General features: G+C 45.5%; 1 protein-coding gene across 5 annotated transcripts in view; it reads left to right on the top strand.

The window, feature by feature from the left end:
• The first annotated feature begins 1,599 nt into the window (after positions 1 to 1,599).
• kifc3 (kinesin family member C3) overlaps positions 1,600 to 19,832 on the top strand; it is a 38,157-nt gene continuing 19,924 nt past the window's right edge. For 2 of the 5 annotated variants that reach the window (XM_026176482.1, XM_026176473.1), the window contains exon 1: positions 12,754 to 13,732. In XM_026176482.1, coding sequence (XP_026032267.1) covers positions 13,481 to 13,732 — 252 coding nt within the window. In that variant the 5' untranslated portion in view covers positions 12,754 to 13,480. Of the gene's footprint in view, positions 1,881 to 12,752; positions 13,733 to 19,832 lie in introns of those variants that run through there. The other 3 variants (XM_026176521.1, XM_026176465.1, XM_026176491.1) reach the window with 3 other exon arrangements.

Below are 19,832 nucleotides of genomic sequence, written 5' to 3'. Positions count from 1 at the left end.
AAATAAGACGATTTTAGATTTCAGACTTCTTGCTGGATCGCGGCAACTATTTCTAAGTGATTTTTGAAGCTTCCTGATGGATATCAGTGAGGAGACGAGGACAGGAAGTGGAAATGACTCTCAGCCCAAACACATGCGCTTCACATGTTCAGCTCTGACTGAGTAATGGTTTCATAACCTCAGAGAATATGGAATTTTTCTCTCAGCAGAGACCTGCGGGTCATCCTCGCACGTCCTGATTGGCTGCAGTGTTTGAGACTCAGCCCTATAACAGACCCACAGGCCTCCAGCCTCCACGTCGCCGTCTTTTTCCACGAAGCCTGAGGTGGAAAATCACCAAAAAGTCTGAAGCCACACAGACGTCTGTGGGATATGATGAAACTTCCACCACCAGTAAAATGAAATGCAGCAGCAGCAGAACAGACTGGGAGGCTTCCAGTTGCTGGATGAAACTGGTGGGAGGTGCATTGGAGAGCATTTTCATGTGTTCATCAGTTTTCCTGTGAATCTTGAAACCTGCAGCTCAGCAACAGATGTGCCTGCTGACAGATGCTGAAAGATTTTTACACAAAGCAGCGACTGAAATAGCCGCTGACAACATTTTAAAGGTTAGTCTGATAAAACAGAATATTCAGGAGGAGGCGTCACGCTGCTGTTTGCATCTTCTCCCTGTGCCTGTTTGGGCTGTTAGATAAACTGCTGCTGGATCCAGAGAACACGTGGGTCAGTTTGCTGCTCGCTCTGCCTCATGGATAACTGTGCGCTCACCTTGGTAATGACAGGTTTCTGCTGTGGCGACAGTCTGAGGACCAGCTGCTTGTTTCGGTGCACACACGATGCATTTCTTTCTCCGAGGCTTAAAGATGAAGCTCTGCGTGACCTCAGGTCCTTTCCGTTTACTTGCATGGACAGGAAGCGACACATCCAGATGTTCAGAATGAACGTTCTCCTGTTCTCCTTCATATTGATTTGGGGATTTCTGCATGAAGGTAAACCTGGCCTCCTCATAAACCCCATGGCAGCACTGAGCCAGAGGAGCAGCACTATGCAGCGCACCGTTGCAGGGCAGGTTCCTGCATCTTTTTTCAAATGGTTAACATAGTGCCAGTTCAGTTCAGTTTCATTTACACATCATCAAATCACAACAACAATCACCTCAAGGTGCTTTATATTGTAAGGTTAAGATGCTAATAATACAGAGAAGACCCCCACGCTCTCTTTGCAGGTTTTATGTAAAAATATGTCACATTTGCCCAAAAACACCAAGATGAGAGCTTCTGTTATGTAAACAGTTTCAGCTGCAGTGGGTCAACGTGACACACTGGCCACTTTGTACTGTCTGTAAAGATGTCTGTATCAGTCATATTACTGACATGTTGTCACCTGTTTGACTCTTTGCAGTGATACATACTGACACATGTGCGGGTCATGCTGATGTTTTAGAAAACAAAAAAGAATAATCATGAAATAAAGAAAAATCTAAATTTTAAAGAGCTCATCTGAGCTGATGACGTGTGTGTGCCAGATCTTAGCCTGATGTTTTTCACTGACAGTCTCACAGTCAGACCCGCCCTCCGTCTATAAAAGTGCCATTTTTTCCACTCCGCCCATGCGCGCTCAAACACACACGCAACCACAGAGTCACCGCATATCCCACAGTCCGTGAAGGCAGCAGCACCAAGCAAGCAGTCCGGAGTTTCCAGCGGCGCAGGGCAGGAGGCGCACACGGATTCGGGGCCTCGGAGATCCGCAGGTTTCACTTTGAATCCGCGTCTGGTTGCTGGAGAGTCTGCCCGAGTCTGCAGAAGACTTCACTGCGAGGAAGGAGCGGGAGAAGAGGAGGAGAAGGAGGGAGAGGAGGCGCTGCTCGGGACCGGGAGGTAAGGAGAAGTCTGCTTCCTCTAAACTTTTCCTTCCGTCGGGCTGTCAGCTGTTCAGAGTCTGGGTTCTGGGTGCTGTCCTTCACATGACCCGGGTCTGACCCGGCTCGGCCCGCCTGTTTCTGCCTCTTTTCATCCGGCCGTCCAGCAGCTTCCACCGCTTCAAAGCTCTTTTCTTTCTCAGCGGTTTTTACGCGGACAAAAGCCCCGCGGCCTCACCTGGCCAGCTCTCCACGTGTTAGTTTCCATGGTGATGATGACGACAGGCCCGCCGGCTGTCAATACCGCTCCATCAGTTCATGCCCTGATCGATGGCAGGGGTTCAGTTTGACCTGCAGCACAGAGGTCCGAAACCTGCGTTTACGCAATCCCGCTGATCAGAGCTCAGCTTCACCATCAGCAGACGACCAAGTTTCTGTCAGCAGCAGCTTCTTTACCTCACAGGAGCAGAAAGCAGCAGCTCTCTGCTTTACTGCTGGGAAAACACGTTTTCAGCTCATCGGAGTTTCAGTAAAAAGTCAGAAAAGTGAAATATTTGCACGCACGTGTTCTCGGACACTTTGTCCACATCACAGAAAACTTCTGCTTCGCGTCCGGTTTGTTTTTAGAGTTTATTCTCAGAGTGGCAGCAGATGCATGCTCGTGGAAATGACACAGACGGTGTCCACCTCATCGACTAATCGATTAATCGTCTGCCCTGCTGTTAGCTTTGATCAGCAGATCGCAGGTTTAGTCTGTGAGTGTACAAACGCTGAAGAGGGAGAGATGCAGGAGAACAAATATCTGGATTTTCTCCTTCAAAGATCTTAAACTTATTTTCAAACTTGATCTAAACGATCATCGGAGCAGAAAAATAAAAATGAATATTTGGTTCGGTTTGTCGTTGCTGTGGTTTCGTGTCCTTGAGCAGCAGCTGTGCAGAGCGGAGGAGGAACAGCGAGGAGTTTATTTACTGAAAGTTGCATTTAAACAGCAGCAGGAGAAACAGTCACATTTAAGGCAGTTTACAGACGGAGGGAATAAATTTGCCTTCTTTTATCTGATATCCATCAATAACTGGAGCAAGAATGAGCAAAATGGTCATAAGTCAGAACAACTTTAAATATAGTGACGCGTTTAAAGAACTTCTGAGGAGAACAGTAGACCTACAACCTCACGTTTAGGACCATCAGGTCGGCCTGGGGTGGGATGGTGATCTATTTACATTTATTTCTGGAGAGCAGGAGTCTTCTGACTTCTGTTAAAAATGATCGATTATCGTTTTTGCTGAGACGCATCAATGAGAAATGTTCTGGATCTTCATCATTGATGTTCACAGTTAAGTCTTAGAAAGCAGAACCAATAAAGGTGTCACGTTTTCACATCTGAGCACCTGTAAACGCCGAGTCAGCTGACTGTTACCACTCTGTGGTCGTTGCTGTTGTTGCTTTGGTTGCCGTGGTTGCTTCAGCGTGTTGGTCTTGCTTCCTGGTCTTTTGCGGGTTTCTTTCAGCTGAATAAACTGTTTAAACCTGAAGTCAAACATTCGCTGTTGCGGCGCTTTGAATCGGGCCGAGAGCTCGGCTCAGGAAAGATGCTGGAAACTTTTCAGCTGAGAGTGTGTGTGTGTGTGTGTGTGTGTGTGTGTGTGTGTGTGGCGAGCATGTGAGGCCTGAAGCGAGCTGCACGAGAAGCTGCTGAAGTTTTTCCTCTGGAGTCAGACGCTTCCTGTTCCTGCAGTGATGGAGGAGGTTGGCCTGCAGGGTGTGTCTGCACACGCTGACCACCGCAGCACAAAACCTTCTATAAATACAGTCTCCTCTCCGAAGAAGCGTCGTCACACTTCACTGGCGTGGACAGACTCCTTCCTTAACCCTTAAACTTCCAGGTTTCCAGAGTTCGGAGCTTCTTTCTCTCTCTGGAGCTTTCCGGTTTCTCCTGTGATAACTGAGAAAATGTCCTTTAACATGAGAGCAGGAGAAGCAGGAACCCCACACAGTGTCACCACAGGAGCCCGACTATGACCGGTCTCTTTTAATTTCACCAACAGCTCCAAATATTTCACGTAAAAGCAGGAAAAGGAACAAATTAAACTGTTTTGTTGTCGGGCGTCTTTCAGCACACGTTCTTCAGAAAACTGTGTTTTTCTGTTCTTAGTGTTCGATTCCCCGTCACGTCAGACGTGACGTGTTTTTAGTCTGCAGCGTACACACAGCACCGCTTTTATCCAGCCGGCTACGACCGAAGCGTGGCCTACAAAAGGTCGATTGTGAAAGCTTCGCCAGGTGTGCTGCGTCACTGTGCTGCCACAATTCAGACAAGAGTGACCACAAAGCTTTGTTGGGTTTTGTAGCTTCCAGGTAACAGGGAGTTGCACCTTGTTTACTGCACCGTTCCCAGGACGGCCTCTGCAGGCTCACGTGTGTTTATGCCGACTTCCTGCATCAGCCTAACTTCCACGTTTCAGAGCGACCGTCTCTGCGTGGATCCTTTTACGGCGCCCGTCAGAGCCAAAAAAAAGAGCTCGTCATTTTCCTTCTTAAATCTGTTTTTATGTTTTACTTTGTTGCCTGAACTCGCCCGGCCTCACAGCTTGTGTGTCTTTCATATTCAGGCTGCTTACAGGACGAAATGATTGGGCGTGCATCAGAAGTTGGTGACGGTGAGCTCTGCCCGTGCAGCTACCCATCAAAACACCTGGAAACGATTCTAATGGTCATCAAAGCACAACTTTATTGATATACACAGAGGTGTCAAAACTCGTCATTGAGGGCACAGAGGAGTTGGTCAGATGTCGTCTTTTTGGGGTAGCGGGATAAAGGCGGGAGCTGCAGATGTGTCAGTGAACATGTTGGCAGGTCAGCAGTGATTTTACACTTCAGACTCTGAACTCAGCAAACAGCCGGTTAACCTTTAATGAGCCGAGCGGCTGAAGCTGGTTCCTGTAAAGCTGAGCAGCTGGAGTCAGAGCTAGTGTGATGCTCAGTTAAACCGGATACCAGCGAACGCCTCGTCTCAGCAGCTGTTAGCACATCTGCTTTATCAGGAAGATCACTTAAATGAAAGCTCACGTTTGCTCCTGTTTGGTGTCTTTCTGTTGGTTTCTGCCGTCGCTGCTTCGGTTTGGTTCTAAATCTGATTTCTGACAGCAGAGATCACAGAGGAGTCATGAAGGCAGCACGAGCTCTTCTGTTGTGTGAGGAAATTTAGTTTACTGCCGTTTGACTTGTTCGTGGACTCGATTTACTCGTCAGATGTGACGCTGCTGTGAGACGCCCGCGGGCCTGCAGGGAGGGTGTGGTGCTTAATGTGTAACGTCTTTTCAAGTATGGTGATGACGACGATGATGATGATAGTTATTATGTCATCTTGACTTCACGCTGAGAGACTGAACCCAGCATTAGAGGGGGAGTGTGTGCACTCACACACTCCCCCTCTTGTTTGTGTGTCTTAGTGGGGACTTGAATAAATTTGAGACATTTTGAGGACTTTTTGTTGAGCAAGACGGAGTCCAGATTCAAAAATGTAGTAGTTGTTTGTTTGTTTTTTCTTGTCATTTCTAACTTTATGTGACTCCATCACTCTGTATGCATTGGGGTGTCTTGCTCTGCACTATGACCAAAATCTCATATCCCGATATAACACTTCTTATCCCGATAACGATATATATCGCACAAATTTTACATTTTCGGTAAATTCTGTGGATCTCGGGCAGCTCGACCTGTGTGAAGTGTTTTCAGCTGTGCGTCGTGTACCTGGAGTCGAGTGTTTTGTCTGATGCCTAAAGCAATACGTTTTTAGACAGAAGTTGTAACCGCCGTCATTTTCTTTGTATTTATTACATGGCGTGCGTCGGGGCAACGCCCGTTTTAACGTTTGAGTCTGAGGTTTATTTGGAGCACCTGACAGCTCGTTTTTGCTTTCATCCGTAAACTCTCTACAAACTCTTTCACGTGATTCTTGCGTCGGTGGTTGAAGAGGTTTGTCGTGTTTGAGTCTGTGGTGGGGGCCGGTTTGCGGCGTAATTTACGGAGTACAGTTTTCTGGTCCGTGTCAGACATTTCATAACCAACCCATGTCCGTGCTACAGAGGCAGCCCCTCGTTTAGGAATAAGGTCCTCGATTTGCTTGGACTGGTCCTTCTGTTTGGAGCTCCCTGGTTCTGCCTCGTCGTCACTGGCTATGCTGGGATTCTCTGTGCGTGCATCCACGTGGTGACTGTAAGCGCCATTTATAGTCACGTCATGTTTGTTTGTTTGATGCATATTCTGAAATTTGATGATTGAGAATAATGTATTTTTCTGTCATTTCAGTTTATTTTGAAAAGTCTCAACAGGATCTTGAGCTTTATTGTGAAGGGTTTATATGGAAAATAAACAAGCGGACTCCGGAGCCACACGATAGTCTTACTGTCATTGTTGCTAACGACAACGCGTAAAAACAGTTGCTTGTCTGTCTGTAATGTGGTTATTTAAATCTTAGAGCGAAGTTTAAGAAATGACCAAGCTGCTACAGTGACCATCAAAACCATGAAGCAATATTCTGTAAACAGTTTATTTTCTGACACCACGAAACAAACGGTCGCGTATAACATGAAACGATAGACGTTTTCATATCGTCGTATCGAACAGCGCTATGTCCTGCCTGTGAATGCTTCAACATGCAGACTGGAGGGATCATCCACCAGCCTTCTGATTGGTCAATGATCTGTTTGACATCCTGAGCCAGAGCCACTCTCCTACTGCTGGTTTGCAAAGTGCACACTGTCAGATTCAGCGACTTGAGTTTTTCTACTGCAAAGTTTAAACAGTTTATTTTGAAAAACTGAGAATCTGAAAGACATTTGTGCTTTCTTTCAGTCTTTGAGTTTGTATTTGTTTGTTATTCACCGTTGAAAATGTTGCTAACGTCTCGTTTAGTAAATGAAGTCACTCTGCAGGACTTGTTTTTGGATGCCGGGTCCCCCTAAGCAGATCAGCCACGAGGCCTGAGAATTATGTCAGCGGCAGTGCTCACAAAGATGTGTATACAGATGTGACTGTGTTATGTAAGGCGTGTGATTAAAACCAGACGGCTGTAGCCGGGCTGAGTCCAGCAGGCGGAGCAGCTGAGTCAGATCTCCCATGATGCCTTGGGGCATCTCTGCTGTACGTGTGATTGGGTCTGGGGACTTCATTTCCTGCTCAGTGGGATTCCAATAAAACAGAAAGCGAGTGGCTTCATGTCGGCCCTGCAGAGCTGCTGAAGCCAGCACGGGTTTATTGACTGAAAACAATGACAGGAAACACACACACACACACACACACACACTAGTTTAACAGTGATATTTGATCCAGATGTTATTTTTTTATTTAAGTGTGACGATTTGTTTTGCTGGTGTTTGGACTTTAAAGCGCAGCAGGTGGTTTGTGGGAGATTTGAGTCGTTTTTGTTTTTTCACTTCAGATTAAATACTCCAGCTAAAAGTTTCAGGCCTGGTGAGATGAAACTGAACCATCGCAGTAAGAAACGGTCGCTGTAGATCAAAGACAGAGCTGGGCATCGTCTGGATTTCTATAATCGATTCGATTTCTGACACAGTCAGAAATATTCTAATTTGTGCCGTCGGGTGAACGATCCGCGCTCTGTGTTTACGTCTTTCTGCTCTCATTTACTGTTTTAGCTGTTTGGCAGCTGTTGAAATAGTTCTGTGAGCTTAAACTGAGATTCTGGCGTTTCTGGCAAAATTCATTTATATTTAGAAATCGATTCAGGATTTAATTTATCGATATCGCGTTATTCAAGCTAAAATAGAGTTGTTTTTAAACCCAGCCCTAGTTAAAGCGGTCTCAGAGCCGTTTCTCTTATTTAGCCTAAAAGGGATGGCCAAATCAGAAACCCCTCTGTCGGGGGTCTGCATGCTCCTGCCTGTCTTGAATGACTTCTAGCCTGTCATATCCGGCTTTATCTTCCTCTGATAATCAAAATAAAAATCAGGAACAGGGGCTCCGGTGAGAAAGGAGCCGACGCCACGTATCCTGGTCCTGTTCCCGGCCTACCTTCATCCATCCTCAGAAATCAGAAAGCTCGCTGCTGAGTGTCAAACGCCTGACGAGTCTCACAGAGGCGAGAGCTGCCGGCTGTCGCTTCAGCTGTGATTCTGTTACGAACCGTTTGTGCCGCGAGTCTGAACGTCGTTCCAAAGTCTCGTCTCTCTGTGAGGACGTGGGCTGTTGGATTCATTGTTTCATATTAAATATTTCAGTGGTTCTGCCCGTGTGAGAGGAGGGTCTGTGGTGAGCTTAACCTTTTTGTGCTGTTTGATTTTTGTCCTCTGGAGAAGAAAACATGACTGAGATGAAGTCATTGTTAAAAACGGGTTCTGATCCAGAAACAGTAGTTCAGTGACCGGTTAAAACTTTTAGACGCTCTGACAGGGCAGCACACCTCGTTTTAAGGATGTTGTGGGGACTCAGTGTCAAATAAAATGTGTTTGATCAGCCTGATCCGTGCACGTCGTTGTGCAGCGCGTGTGCAGCAGCGTTCAGTTCAAATACAGACAGATTCTCAGCTGCAGGACGATCCTGGCGTTTAATCAGGAGACCTCGCGCCGAGCTGACCGCTGTCTCACATGCCGATAAGAGCCTCCAGCTTACCCAGAATGCACTTCATCAAGTTCATCAGAAAACAAATGAAACATCTGGGACACCAACACTGTTAATTCAGACTGATGGATCCTTCACACTGATGATGAAGATGAGATTGTGACAAGAACAAACCAACGACAGTCTGAAAATGTTCAGTGTGAAGGTGAAGCTTTACTAAAATGTTCTGAAGTTACTGCAGAACAAAAATCACCCGACGTCCTTTACTGTCATAAAAGTCTGCTGCTCTGCGTCTCTGAGGGTTGAAGTGTTTGAAGCAGGAAACATGGAGTTTAGTCTGAGGTTTGGAGCTGAGGAGAAACTCCTCCTCCTCGCTGAGTTGTTTCCTTCTGTTAGCTCTTTCCTTCCCTCTCCTGTTTTCCTTTTTTCAGCTGGTTGATGTCACGGCTCCGTTACTCAGACTCTGTGTGTTTCCACCCGGCTGATCTCTCTGTAATTTCCTCCTGAAATAGCTCAGAGCAGAAGAGGGCGTAAACCACCAAGCCCAGCCGCCCCCTCCCCCCTCTAAGTGCTGCTGCAGTGGTGAAAAGAGCAAAAAGGTGGGATGAAGACGGAGGGTGGAGGGAGACAGGAAGTGCAGTTCATGTGCTGGTTTCTCTGGTTTTCCTGAAACGTGTCTGATTCCTGACACATGAATAAATCATAAATGAGAGCGCACGCGCTCGGTGACAACAACACAACCGTTACCAGCTCCGGGTCTCCATCCTGAACCGAGGCTCATCCCGGTAACTTCGGGGTTAACCCCTCTTACCGTCGTGATCACCGCCGCTGCAGACCAACCTGTACGTTGTGTTTAAGGTCGCTTTGGTCCTGCTTTTGTTGCTTTAAAGCTTTAATAAGATTTAAAAAGGAGCAAAGCTGAGCGTCCTGCACACGTCTAAGGTTAATTTGAGACGATATGTAACTGCTCAGCATTCAGATCCTCCCTCTGCTTAATGACAGAGCTGTGATGGCGGGAAGGCCGTTATCTTCAGAGTCAGGTTTTTTTGGTTTTCCATCTTTTCTTTAAATAAACTGTTTATATCGTCTTTTTCTTCTTCACGCAGCTCTGTCCTCTCTCTGCAGCAGCTGTGCAGGGTGTTTATTCTCTTCATAGTTTCTAATCCTGAGACTTCGTCAGTGAATCTGTTTGTGGAAAGTCCGCCTCTCAGAGCTGAACTGATATTTCTGGGTCAGACTTCTCCGGCCGATAAGCCCGATAAGGAAAAATATCCTGGATGTGTTGAACTGGTTTCAGAATGAAGCCCATAAACCATTTATTAAAAAACTTTGCTGAAGGATTGATGTGATTGGTCCAGCTGTGTTTGTTAGGATTACTCTGAGACTTCTGGACAGATGTGCTTCAAAGTTGTCACACAAATGTCTTCCTTTAAATACTAACTGGGAGGTTTCATCTGATGTCTTCAAGAAAATATCAAACTAAACGTCACAAAAAACAAACAAACGTTATTATTTTAAGCTGAGTTTAGAAAGTCTGTGACGGGCAGATGAGCCTCCAAAGGAAAAAGCTCCTTAAATAAAAACAGCAGGTTTCCAGTAATCTGCAGCAGGTCTGAGCCTCTTACAGTCGCCGACACACCTGAGACATGAACGCATGCCTGCACTGCCCCCTACAGGACCAACACAGTAACTACATGTGTGAATCCTTTCACTCTGACCTCGCTGTTATCTGTAAAACATTCCTGTGATTCACTTGATATAAACATTACGTCTGAGCTTGATGTGGAGGGAGGGTGTGAGAATGAAACACCGGATTATTTATCCACGTTTATCTAATCAGCTGATCATGTTGCAACAGTTTGGTGTGTAAACATTTTCCATTTCCATCGTCTTATCGTGTGTGTGTGTGTGTGTGTGTGTGTGTGTGTGTGTGTGTGTGTGTGTGTGTGTGTGTGTGTGTGTGTGTGTGTGTGTGTGTGTGTGTGTGTGTGTGTGTGTGTGTGTGAAATAATAAAGGAGAGTCCGATCTGATAACTGACACTCCTCCGTGTTGGGGTCATTAACTCGCCACAGCCCGCTTTCTCTGGAAGACTTTATACCTCTGATTTGATCAGTTATTGTTTGATGGCGCGTTCAGGTCACCTGAAGAACAGGAAGTGGTTTCAGAGGAGCGCTGGAGGCGCGAGGCCGGGATCTCCTTCTGTAGTTTTCTCCTGTTTCTGTGACACGTCGTTTTCTCCCTCAGGCTCTGACTGAAGTTTAGAGAAAACGGCTAAAGGAAAATCCGCTCATCTCTAACACAGAGTCCCAGTTTGAGCACAATTAAATCACAATAAATATACATAAAAGCAGTCAGCCTGGTTTAAAGCCAGAGAATAAAAACTGGCTTTCAAACAGGTGTTACAAGTGTCGGCTGATGGACCGGCGGTTAGTTCTGATTTACTGCGGAGGGTATGAGATTTTGGATATGACCAAAAGGTTTATGTGGAAAATAAACAAGCGGACACGCGATGGTGTTACATCATTGTTGGTAACGACAACGCATAAAAACAGGCGCTTGTCCGTCTGTAGTGTGGTTATATTAAAGAGAAAGAGAGAACTTTAAGAAATTAATGTAGCCACTACAGTGACATCAAAACCATGAACAAATATTGCCGTAAACAGTTTATTTTGCGACACCACGAAACAAACGATAGCGTAAAATGAAACGATAGATGTTTTTATATCGTCATCCGATATATATCGTTATATCGAACAGCCCTAGTCTACTGTACAGTATAAAGCACCTTGAGGCGACTGTTGTTGTGATTTGGCGCTGTGTAAATAAAATTGTTCAGAGGTTTTGTAAGTCTGAGATTTAAAAACTACAAACATACAAGAAAGAAAATCTGCTGATTTTCTAACTAACGGCAGAATGTTGTTTTGGAGCCGCTGTGAGTTTAAAATAAAACTACAGGTTACAAGAAGAAAGTCGTGAAAGTAACGAAGCCAATAAAAATGTGTTAAATCTGAGTGGGTTTCATCTAAATTTACAATTAAATGTCAGGATGGCATTTAAGAGTGCATGTTTTCCCAGGCTGCCTCATTAGCACAGAGCCCTGAAATCCAGGGTTTGAGTCAAGCCCTCGTTCTTTGTTTACCATCAGCTGTAGAATAAACTGCGTGTCTGCGGAGCACGTTTGGACAGTTAGAAATTAAAACTAAAGTCCTCCTTGGCTCATTGAACTTCTGCAGGAACTCTTAAAACTCTCTGAGATCTCGATGACCCCTGGGTCTTCCTCGTGAGGTTTTTTTTTAACGTGTGACCCTGAGTTTGGACCGCAGCCCCGCCCTCCCCTCATTAGCGCCCTGAAAGGGGTCGGTGGACCGGAAACGCCCCCCTTTTGTTCTTGCAGGAACGTTTCCAGAAAAGGTCCCGGCTCTGTTTACAGTGAGCTGCAGGATGGATCGCTGCTATATGCAGTGAGGTCTGCAACCAATCAGAGGCGAGCATCAGGATTGGCTGGCTGTGATTCAGACCGTCAGCTCCCACTGGGTCAAAGTCCCAGCATGCCCGGCTCTGTCACATATATGGCACATATTTGGGAGAGGTGGTCGAGGTCCCCACGACATGAAAGAACGAGGTCACTCTGACCCTAAAACCCTTCACTTTACCAAAATAAAAGCCTTTGTGCCTCATCTACTTTCCCAATCAGCAGGTCGTTGTTCCCACAATAAAAGCCTTTTATGATTTTCCAATCTGCACATTCAGAATGAGACGGTGATGTCAATCAGATTGTCCCTGTCACTAAAATAAAAGCCTGTTCTGATCTAAAATTATACGTGGACTTCGGGGTTTTTTTTTTTTCAAAATTAAACTTTTCTGGACTATTCTACCAACTAGAACATCACTGCTGTCAAAATAAAAGTCTTCTGTCATCTAAAATTATAGTTGGGACAGCACTTTCCAAAATAAATTCTTTTCCTCACTCTAAAAATCAGCCTTTACTGATCTTTATGACCAGTGTGCTGCAGTTATGTTTACTGTTCTCTACTTTATTTCTACTCTCTCTTTATTGAATAAAAGTGCTCCAGTAAAGTGAAAGTTAGAGATGTGATCAGTTTAAGCAATGACTGCAAACGGATCAGTGATCAAAGAACTGGAAGTAATCCCGACTGTTATTAAACGTGAAAACCGGCACGTAGCTTATCCTGAAGATATTAACATAAATCCATCGTTTAGTGTCGTGCTGTTACGTCACCGCCGATCCTCTGCAGTTTTATCCTGCAGCAATAACAACAGATGGTCCCGGGACGGCAGAGAGAGAGGAGGGAGAGGAGGCCCCTCGAGCTCTTTCTCTGATCCACTCAGTCTGATGGAGGTGAAGACGCGACCTGCCACAGTGCTAATCTGTTCCATTCACAGAGCAAGCAGTTTGCTGCACCTGCTGCTCATCCACAAACTCTGTGAGGAGAAGTTCTTGGACTCCACGCAGGAGCTGGATTCGTGCTTTTCTTGCAGGTCTGCACAACAAACTTTGTTTTTTCTTGCAGTGGAGCTCAAGGTCAGAATATCACTGCAGGGAAAACTCTGCTGAAACTTTGCATCTTGCTCTGCGTCCATGTTGCACTTCGAATCACTTTTCTCTTATCTGGGGGTTTTTGTTTTTGGTGCACGGCTCTGCAGCCTCGCTTCAGAGCAGGAGGCGTTTGCACAGTCTTGAGTTTCACTGAGAAACTGAAGCTGGCGGCTGCAGGCTCTGGTTACCTGTCTTGATAACCGTTGGCGTGACAGCAGAGAGGAGGACGGGACAAGGTTCAGAAGTTTTTATCGTCTGTGGATGTTGGCGGGGCGGGGTTCGGGACAGAGGTGAACAAACACAGCAGGATTTAAACAGCTGATCCTTTTTAGAGGAAACATTCAGAGCGAGGATCGTCAACCTCAGCGGGACCCAAACGAGACGCCTGTGAGCTCCCACCTGGGCTGGAACAACCCTGTGATGAAACCAAACACCCACCCGAAGCACCCTAGAGTCTGAGGGGTGGGGGGAGGGGGTCATGTATGTCCTGTGCACCCTGGCGGTTCTGACGCTCCACAACCTGATTAAGAACCGGAACAAACCGGAGCAAAGCCAGTCCACCGAGGCTGCGGGACTGGAAGGTCGTCGGAAGGATGGGGGCGCCGGCGACGGGTGCTGGGGGACGTCCGGGCCCCGGGATCGAGTGGATGGATCAATGAACCGCAGAGCTGAGGGGAGGAGGAGGCGAGGGGACATACGCAACCTCCCTAACGGCAGGAGGCATGTCCAGGTGAGGAGGAGGTCGGGTTCAGGCAGCGTGAGGTTTCAATTCTTGAAAATATTAAAACATAAAAACTTTAAAACAAGTTTGGGAAACGGGGGACTCACTCCTAATTTTAGAAGGAAATACAAACTTTTAGTTACTTTTAGTTACATTTTCGGTGAGTGTGAGTCTGCACTTATTAAGGATTGACCCCCTGATTTGATGTGAAGCACGCTCGATCAGTAAAGCTCGGAGTGTAAAGCTGAACCCTTGTTTACCAAACGGGTGACGTGCAGCCTGAGAGACTTCACAAAAATGAGCATCAGGATCTTTGCAAAGGTCTTTAAAGTATTTTTATTTGACTGATTATTGTTTTTAGACTGATTTGTTTACATGTAGAAATATTTTTACTTCATTTCAGTATCGTTGGCCTCACTTCAGCTGGACCATCAGGTGCACTGGACCATTTGTAGCCTGAAGCTTTTACACCTTTAATTTGGTCAAATTAGTTATACAATAGATTATAACACTGCGTTTAAACAAGTAAATCTTTTTTAAATTATGATTTTGTTTCCATGAAAACGTGATCAGTCTATTTTTAAATCAAAGAAGTAAATGTTGTTAAAACTGTAACCGTGATGATCACAGCAGCAGTTATGAGAGCTCGGTGTGTTTTTTGTCCTCGACGTTTCGGTGTTTGTGAAATCTCCTTTGGTGATTTATTATTATTATTATTATTTTTTAATTTGTATTTTATTAGTGAACAAGCTGCTCTTATTTTGAAAAGTCAGCCACTGCTAACCAGTTAGAGGTTAAACATTTGAAATCCACTGAGGAGAACATGATGCACAGGATGCTTGAATCTAACGCGACTTCATTTGTGAGTGCCGGTGTTGTGCCAAAAAAAGGTCGTCTACCAAAAACTGACTGCTTGTATTTAAACTGCTATAAATAACTGGTTGGACTATAATATGTGAAACATATGTCAAATGTATCCCTCATGAATGATATCAAGTCATTTTGAGCCACAAACAACATTCCTGTAACAAAGTAGAAGCTGGATCAGTTTTTGGCAGTCACTTATTTATATGCTTTATTTATCCAGTTAAAAAATATCTTGTTGTTATTAAAAATTTGTTTTTTTAAGAGTAATCTGCCCAAGAGGACAGCTGACAGTGCAACAAATATACCAACAGTTATGTAAACATATTTTAAGTGGACAAGAAGGACTGGATTAGTTACAATGTAAGTAACACAGTTATAAAGAGAAACGGGTCATTTTTAAATGTTATATTCAACCCCTTTGTGAACCTGTTCACTGAAGTCTATTTACAAACACATGTTAAGATATTACACATAAAAAAACACACAAACATTGGAAATGACTGTTTGACACAACACCGGCTCGGAGGCCCTGCAGGCACCAAAATGGAACGAGTCCTTTCTTTGAAGCGTCAGGTCTCGCTCATCTTTGCATTTCCTGATTAATCCTGCAAACAGTAAAACAGACATGGCTCAAACCCCACAGAGGGATTATACAACACTTACACTAACACTGCTAAAGTACGAGTTAGACTCCCGGCCGACTGTTTGGTGAAGACTTCAGTTTTCGTAATGAGCGACTCGTTGCACACGTACACAAACTGAAGGCGCTGACACACATTCACAGACGGGACTTGTGTGATTTCTGTGGAGTGACTTTCACTTACAGCGGGGCGATTTTATTTTCCAATCCTTTATTGTTCAATAATCATAAAGTTGTGATTCAGCAGTTTTTACCTGAACTTGCTGACGGACTGAGGAATGTTTACAGCTGCACAGTAAAAGTTATCATATCTGACTGCAGCAGTAAAATGTCACTAAATGTTAAACTTGACGGGAGTTCTGTTGTTAGGCAAAGGTGAGTCTGCTCTCTGATTGGCTTAAAAATCACCTGTCTGATACGAGAGGTCAGCTCAGCAGGGTTTACGCGGTCAGTGACTCAGACTTGGTGGAGCTCTGATACAAACGCAGATAACACTTGATTGTGGAAAAAGCCATTAAATGATAGCAGGGCAAACTTTTACTGCGGAGTTTATTTTGTGATGGACCGATGTGACGCATGTTTGGGTCTCATTGTCAGATTTGTGGTGTTGTGCGGTTTCTGTGAAGTTTGCTGCTATAAAAACTATAAGTGCACTTGTTTTACACTCAGGTCAGCTGGTGTGAAATATTTCACAGGTGATCAACCTGTGAGTTCACATTTATGTGTCGGCTGTCAGAAACGGCGCCACCTGCTGGTCGTGTAAACTGATTGCACTTGTGTAGACGGAGGTGAATGATGAGCTCGGGATGAACAGATGTGGAGTCTGAGCTGGAGGACGGACTGTAAGGATGATCTCAGGTTTCACTTCAGCTTCTTTGTCCCACCCTCGGGAGGCGCTAGAGAACATGGAGCAAATATGTGACTTGAACTGCCTGTGAACATGCGAACTGTGTGCGTTTATTTTAGTCCCCCTGCTTTACTGTAAGTAATAATTAACCCCAGGAGGCATATTTGTATAGTCTGAATGCAGGGACAGGCGGGCACAGTGTTGTTCAGATATGGTCACTTTTTAAATGTTTTCCCTGTAACTCTCTAACACTCTGAACATGATGAAAACCTGCATCAACAGTAGCCGCTGGGACCCATCAGAGGCTTCATGCTTCCAGTTAAATCTGATGTTTGTTTGTTTGTTTGTCACAGGACATTCGATCGCATGATATAAATGTCTGAAATCCTCTGCCTCCTTATAGAGAGACGGCATTCAGGGTCGAGCGCGTTGGTCACATCAGTTATGTAACCAAATATTCATCAGCATCCTCTGATGGTATAATCTGTGAGCTCCCGTCCTGCAGGACAGGACAAGCTTCGTTTTCCCAGAAGTTTGTATAACATATTCTGCAAAGTTCCCCAAAGATTATACTTTATGAAAGGCACAAACAGGATGTGTAATGTGTTAGTGGAATAAAAAAAGTAAAGATTTTACAGTTTAAGATGCGAATGACTTGAACAAAAACAAAAAAACAACCTAATTTGATATCAGTTAGACAAACGTCATCAAATACATTTAATAAAAGAAACTTAAAAGCATGATTTTTTTTTTTTTCTTTCTTAATTTTGATTGGGTCCTTGAGCTGAAACCCTCACCTTCCCCTCACGTAAAGCCAACCTTGTGCATTGTGGAGTCCTCGCATCTTAACTGTAAACTTCACGTCCCCACAATCTGAGTAATACGAGTACACACAGTGCTGAATATTTGAGGTGGGGGAGGAGCAGCCGCTCTCGCTTCAGTGGAGGCTGAAATATTCATCCGCTGCTGGGATGGAGCGAGGAGGAGGAGGGGCTACAGGAGGTGTGATGCTGCTGTGCTGTTGCTAAGGAAACGGAGGGAGGAAGCTCTGTGTGTGTGTGTGTGTGTGTGTGTGTGTGTGTGTGTGTGGGTGGTTAGGGGGGTTGGTGGGTGTCTTTGACTCTGATCCTGCTGCTGTGTGTCGGCGCGAAGCTGCAGCAGTCTGGGCGATGCGGCGATGATGATGTGGACGGAGAGGCCGCAGGGAGGTAAGAGCCGGGCGGATGGTGCAGAGAGGGAGGTGGGGAGGGATGGAGGCGCTGCAGGAGGAGGCGGACATGTTGAGCAGACATGGAGGTCTGGCTGTAACCTGATGCAGAGCAGACGCTCGTGTTTCATGACCTGAATACGAGCCGTCGGTGGCACAAAGCTTCATCCTCATTCATCTGGTTCCTCTCCTCCTCCTCGCTTTCACGCCGTTTTATCTCGCCACAAACCTCTTCCTGTCCATGGAGAGTTTACCAAGGGACCCGTAGATTGTCCTAATTGAAGCGCACGTCTGCTTTCACGCATTGTGTCCTTGCAGCATGTGTAGGCGGAGCCACTGCCAGGTATTTTTAGCCTCTTCATAATGACTTCAGCAGTTTGTAAAAATAAGTGGGTCAAAAACGTGAAGCGTCTGTGGGACGGAGCAGGTGCGAGCGTCCTGATGATGATGTCACTCATTTATCTGCCTGTTGTCTGAAGCTTTATTTAATCCCGTTTAGACACCTGTGAGCTGAAACAGCAGCTAAGGTTGTGCAGGGAGTCTGCCTCTGCTTGCAGAGAACATCCAGATGTTTCCTGCTGTTGTTCAGCTTGCTGCCTGGAACAGATAAACGCTCTTATTTTGTTTGTTCTGCTCTTTTCTGAGAGCTCACAGATGCAGATGAACAGGGACTCAAAGGGCTGCGTTTAGATGCCAAAACAAAGCAGGTTGGATACAGATGTCTTTATCATGCCATCCTCTTTGTGAGACATGAAAAATTATTTCAGGGCATCAAAGATGTTGTTGTTGTTTTCAGTTGTAGGAAATGGTAAGATTATTTGAGAGGTTATAGTCTGAACTTTGACCCTGCAGTTTTGCTCTGTGGGGCAGACTGGCTCTAAAGATGAGTGTGTGCAGCCAACGGAGAACAAGCTGAACAGACGTCCCCATCAGCAGCGTAAAATTCCCCACACAGCTAACCACAGTGAACACAGGTTAACATGGTGTTGTTAAATGTCGGGTTCCCTTTTAGCTGCTTCAGCTTCAGGTTTGAAAAAATGAAAGATGTACTTCCTGTGTAGAATGTGTGTTTGTGGGGTAGCGATGATGATGATGAATGATAATGAGATCTGAGTCTGAGTACAGGGAGAGAAACGTAAAGATTTGACCCAGTTTGGAGGAGGCGGCTCTTAAAGTCTCTCCAGGAGGTAAACGGAGCAGGATGCTCACTTTGTTACTGAAGAGAAGCCGAGGATGCCATCCTTCTCCTTCATGCTTATTTCTTTCTAAGGATGTAAACGTTTGCAGCATAAGAGGATAGAAAGTAATTCAGAGGTTACAGTTGACAGAAACTGTATCTGCACGGTGAAATCTGAGGGTTAAATTACAGGTTTATCATTTTTTGTCTCTGTTATGACAGGATCAGTGTAAAAGCTGAGAAACGTGAAGATTTTCTTTCTGCTTTTGTCCAGTTTAATTACAAACTTTTTTAAAATCACGTCTGAATCTTAGATTAAGGATTTTTATTTCTCGTCTAATTCGGTTCACTGTGAATTTGTTTTTTTAGAGCCAAAAGTGAACGTGAGGTATCAGCCGATGAGGGAACGTTCACATTTTAAGAAGGTGCCTTGGTTAACATAACCATAAAGTGGCATTAGCCTAAGGTTATATTAGCACATTGTGGTTAAAGTAAGGTTAAAAGTGTGTGTGCGTGTGCGTGTGTGCGTGTGCGTGTGTGCGTGTGCGTGTGCGTGTGCGTGTGTGCGTGTGCGTGTGTGCGTGTGCGTGTGCTCATTGTGATAACTGGCAGTGTGAGAGGTGAACGTGAGCTCTGCTGTGTGCAGGGAAAAATGTGTCAGCAGCTGTCAGCATTAATAAAGCTTTGATATACTGTGTGTGTGTGTGTGTGTGTGTGTGTGTGTGTGTGTGTGTGTGTGTGTGTGTGTGTGTGTGTGTGTGTGTGTGTGTGTGTGTGTGTGTGTGTGTGTGTGTGTGTGTGTGTGTGTGTGTGTGTGCGCGCGCGCGCTAATCTGCACTTTCACCATACATTGCATGAGTCAGCAGCTCCAGTCGTGTAATTCCTTCCTAACTTGTAGGTTTGAAATATCAGCTCCACACACCAGGCAGCTGGAACATCTGTCTGTACGTGCTCTGCTGCTCTCTGTGAGCGGGAAAGCGTCGGCCTGGCTGCTGTCAGGAAACGGAGCTGTGGCCGGCTCTGGATTGGTCAGCCGCACGCCGGGATGAGTAAAACGCTCTCGGCCTAAGTGCTCGTTTATCGACCGCGTTTCCGCTCCGAGCGTCTCCTGCTGGCCTTTGTCCTGCAGTTTAACTTCATGTGTCCGAACATATGCTCCTGCCCAGATGGTTTCCATGTTCTTTTTGTTTTGTGTCTTTTCTATTCTTGGTGTTGATTTCTGGTTCGTGATCGCCTCTCTCTCCTCCGTCTTCACTTGGCTCGATTTACCTTCGAAAGGATCCTGTGATCATCAGCCTCTGTTTTCTCCGGACTTTCAGGCCTCTTCGTGCTGCTGAGCCTCTCTGTGACGATCAGCTGTGGTCCTGCTAA

This window comes from Astatotilapia calliptera, chromosome 1, assembly GCF_900246225.1.
Source record: "Astatotilapia calliptera chromosome 1, fAstCal1.2, whole genome shotgun sequence".
In the NCBI taxonomy this organism is placed as follows: domain Eukaryota; kingdom Metazoa; phylum Chordata; class Actinopteri; order Cichliformes; family Cichlidae; genus Astatotilapia; species Astatotilapia calliptera.
The sequence above is the reverse complement of the archived record's forward strand: the minus strand, read 5'-3'. Positions and strand labels throughout refer to the sequence as shown.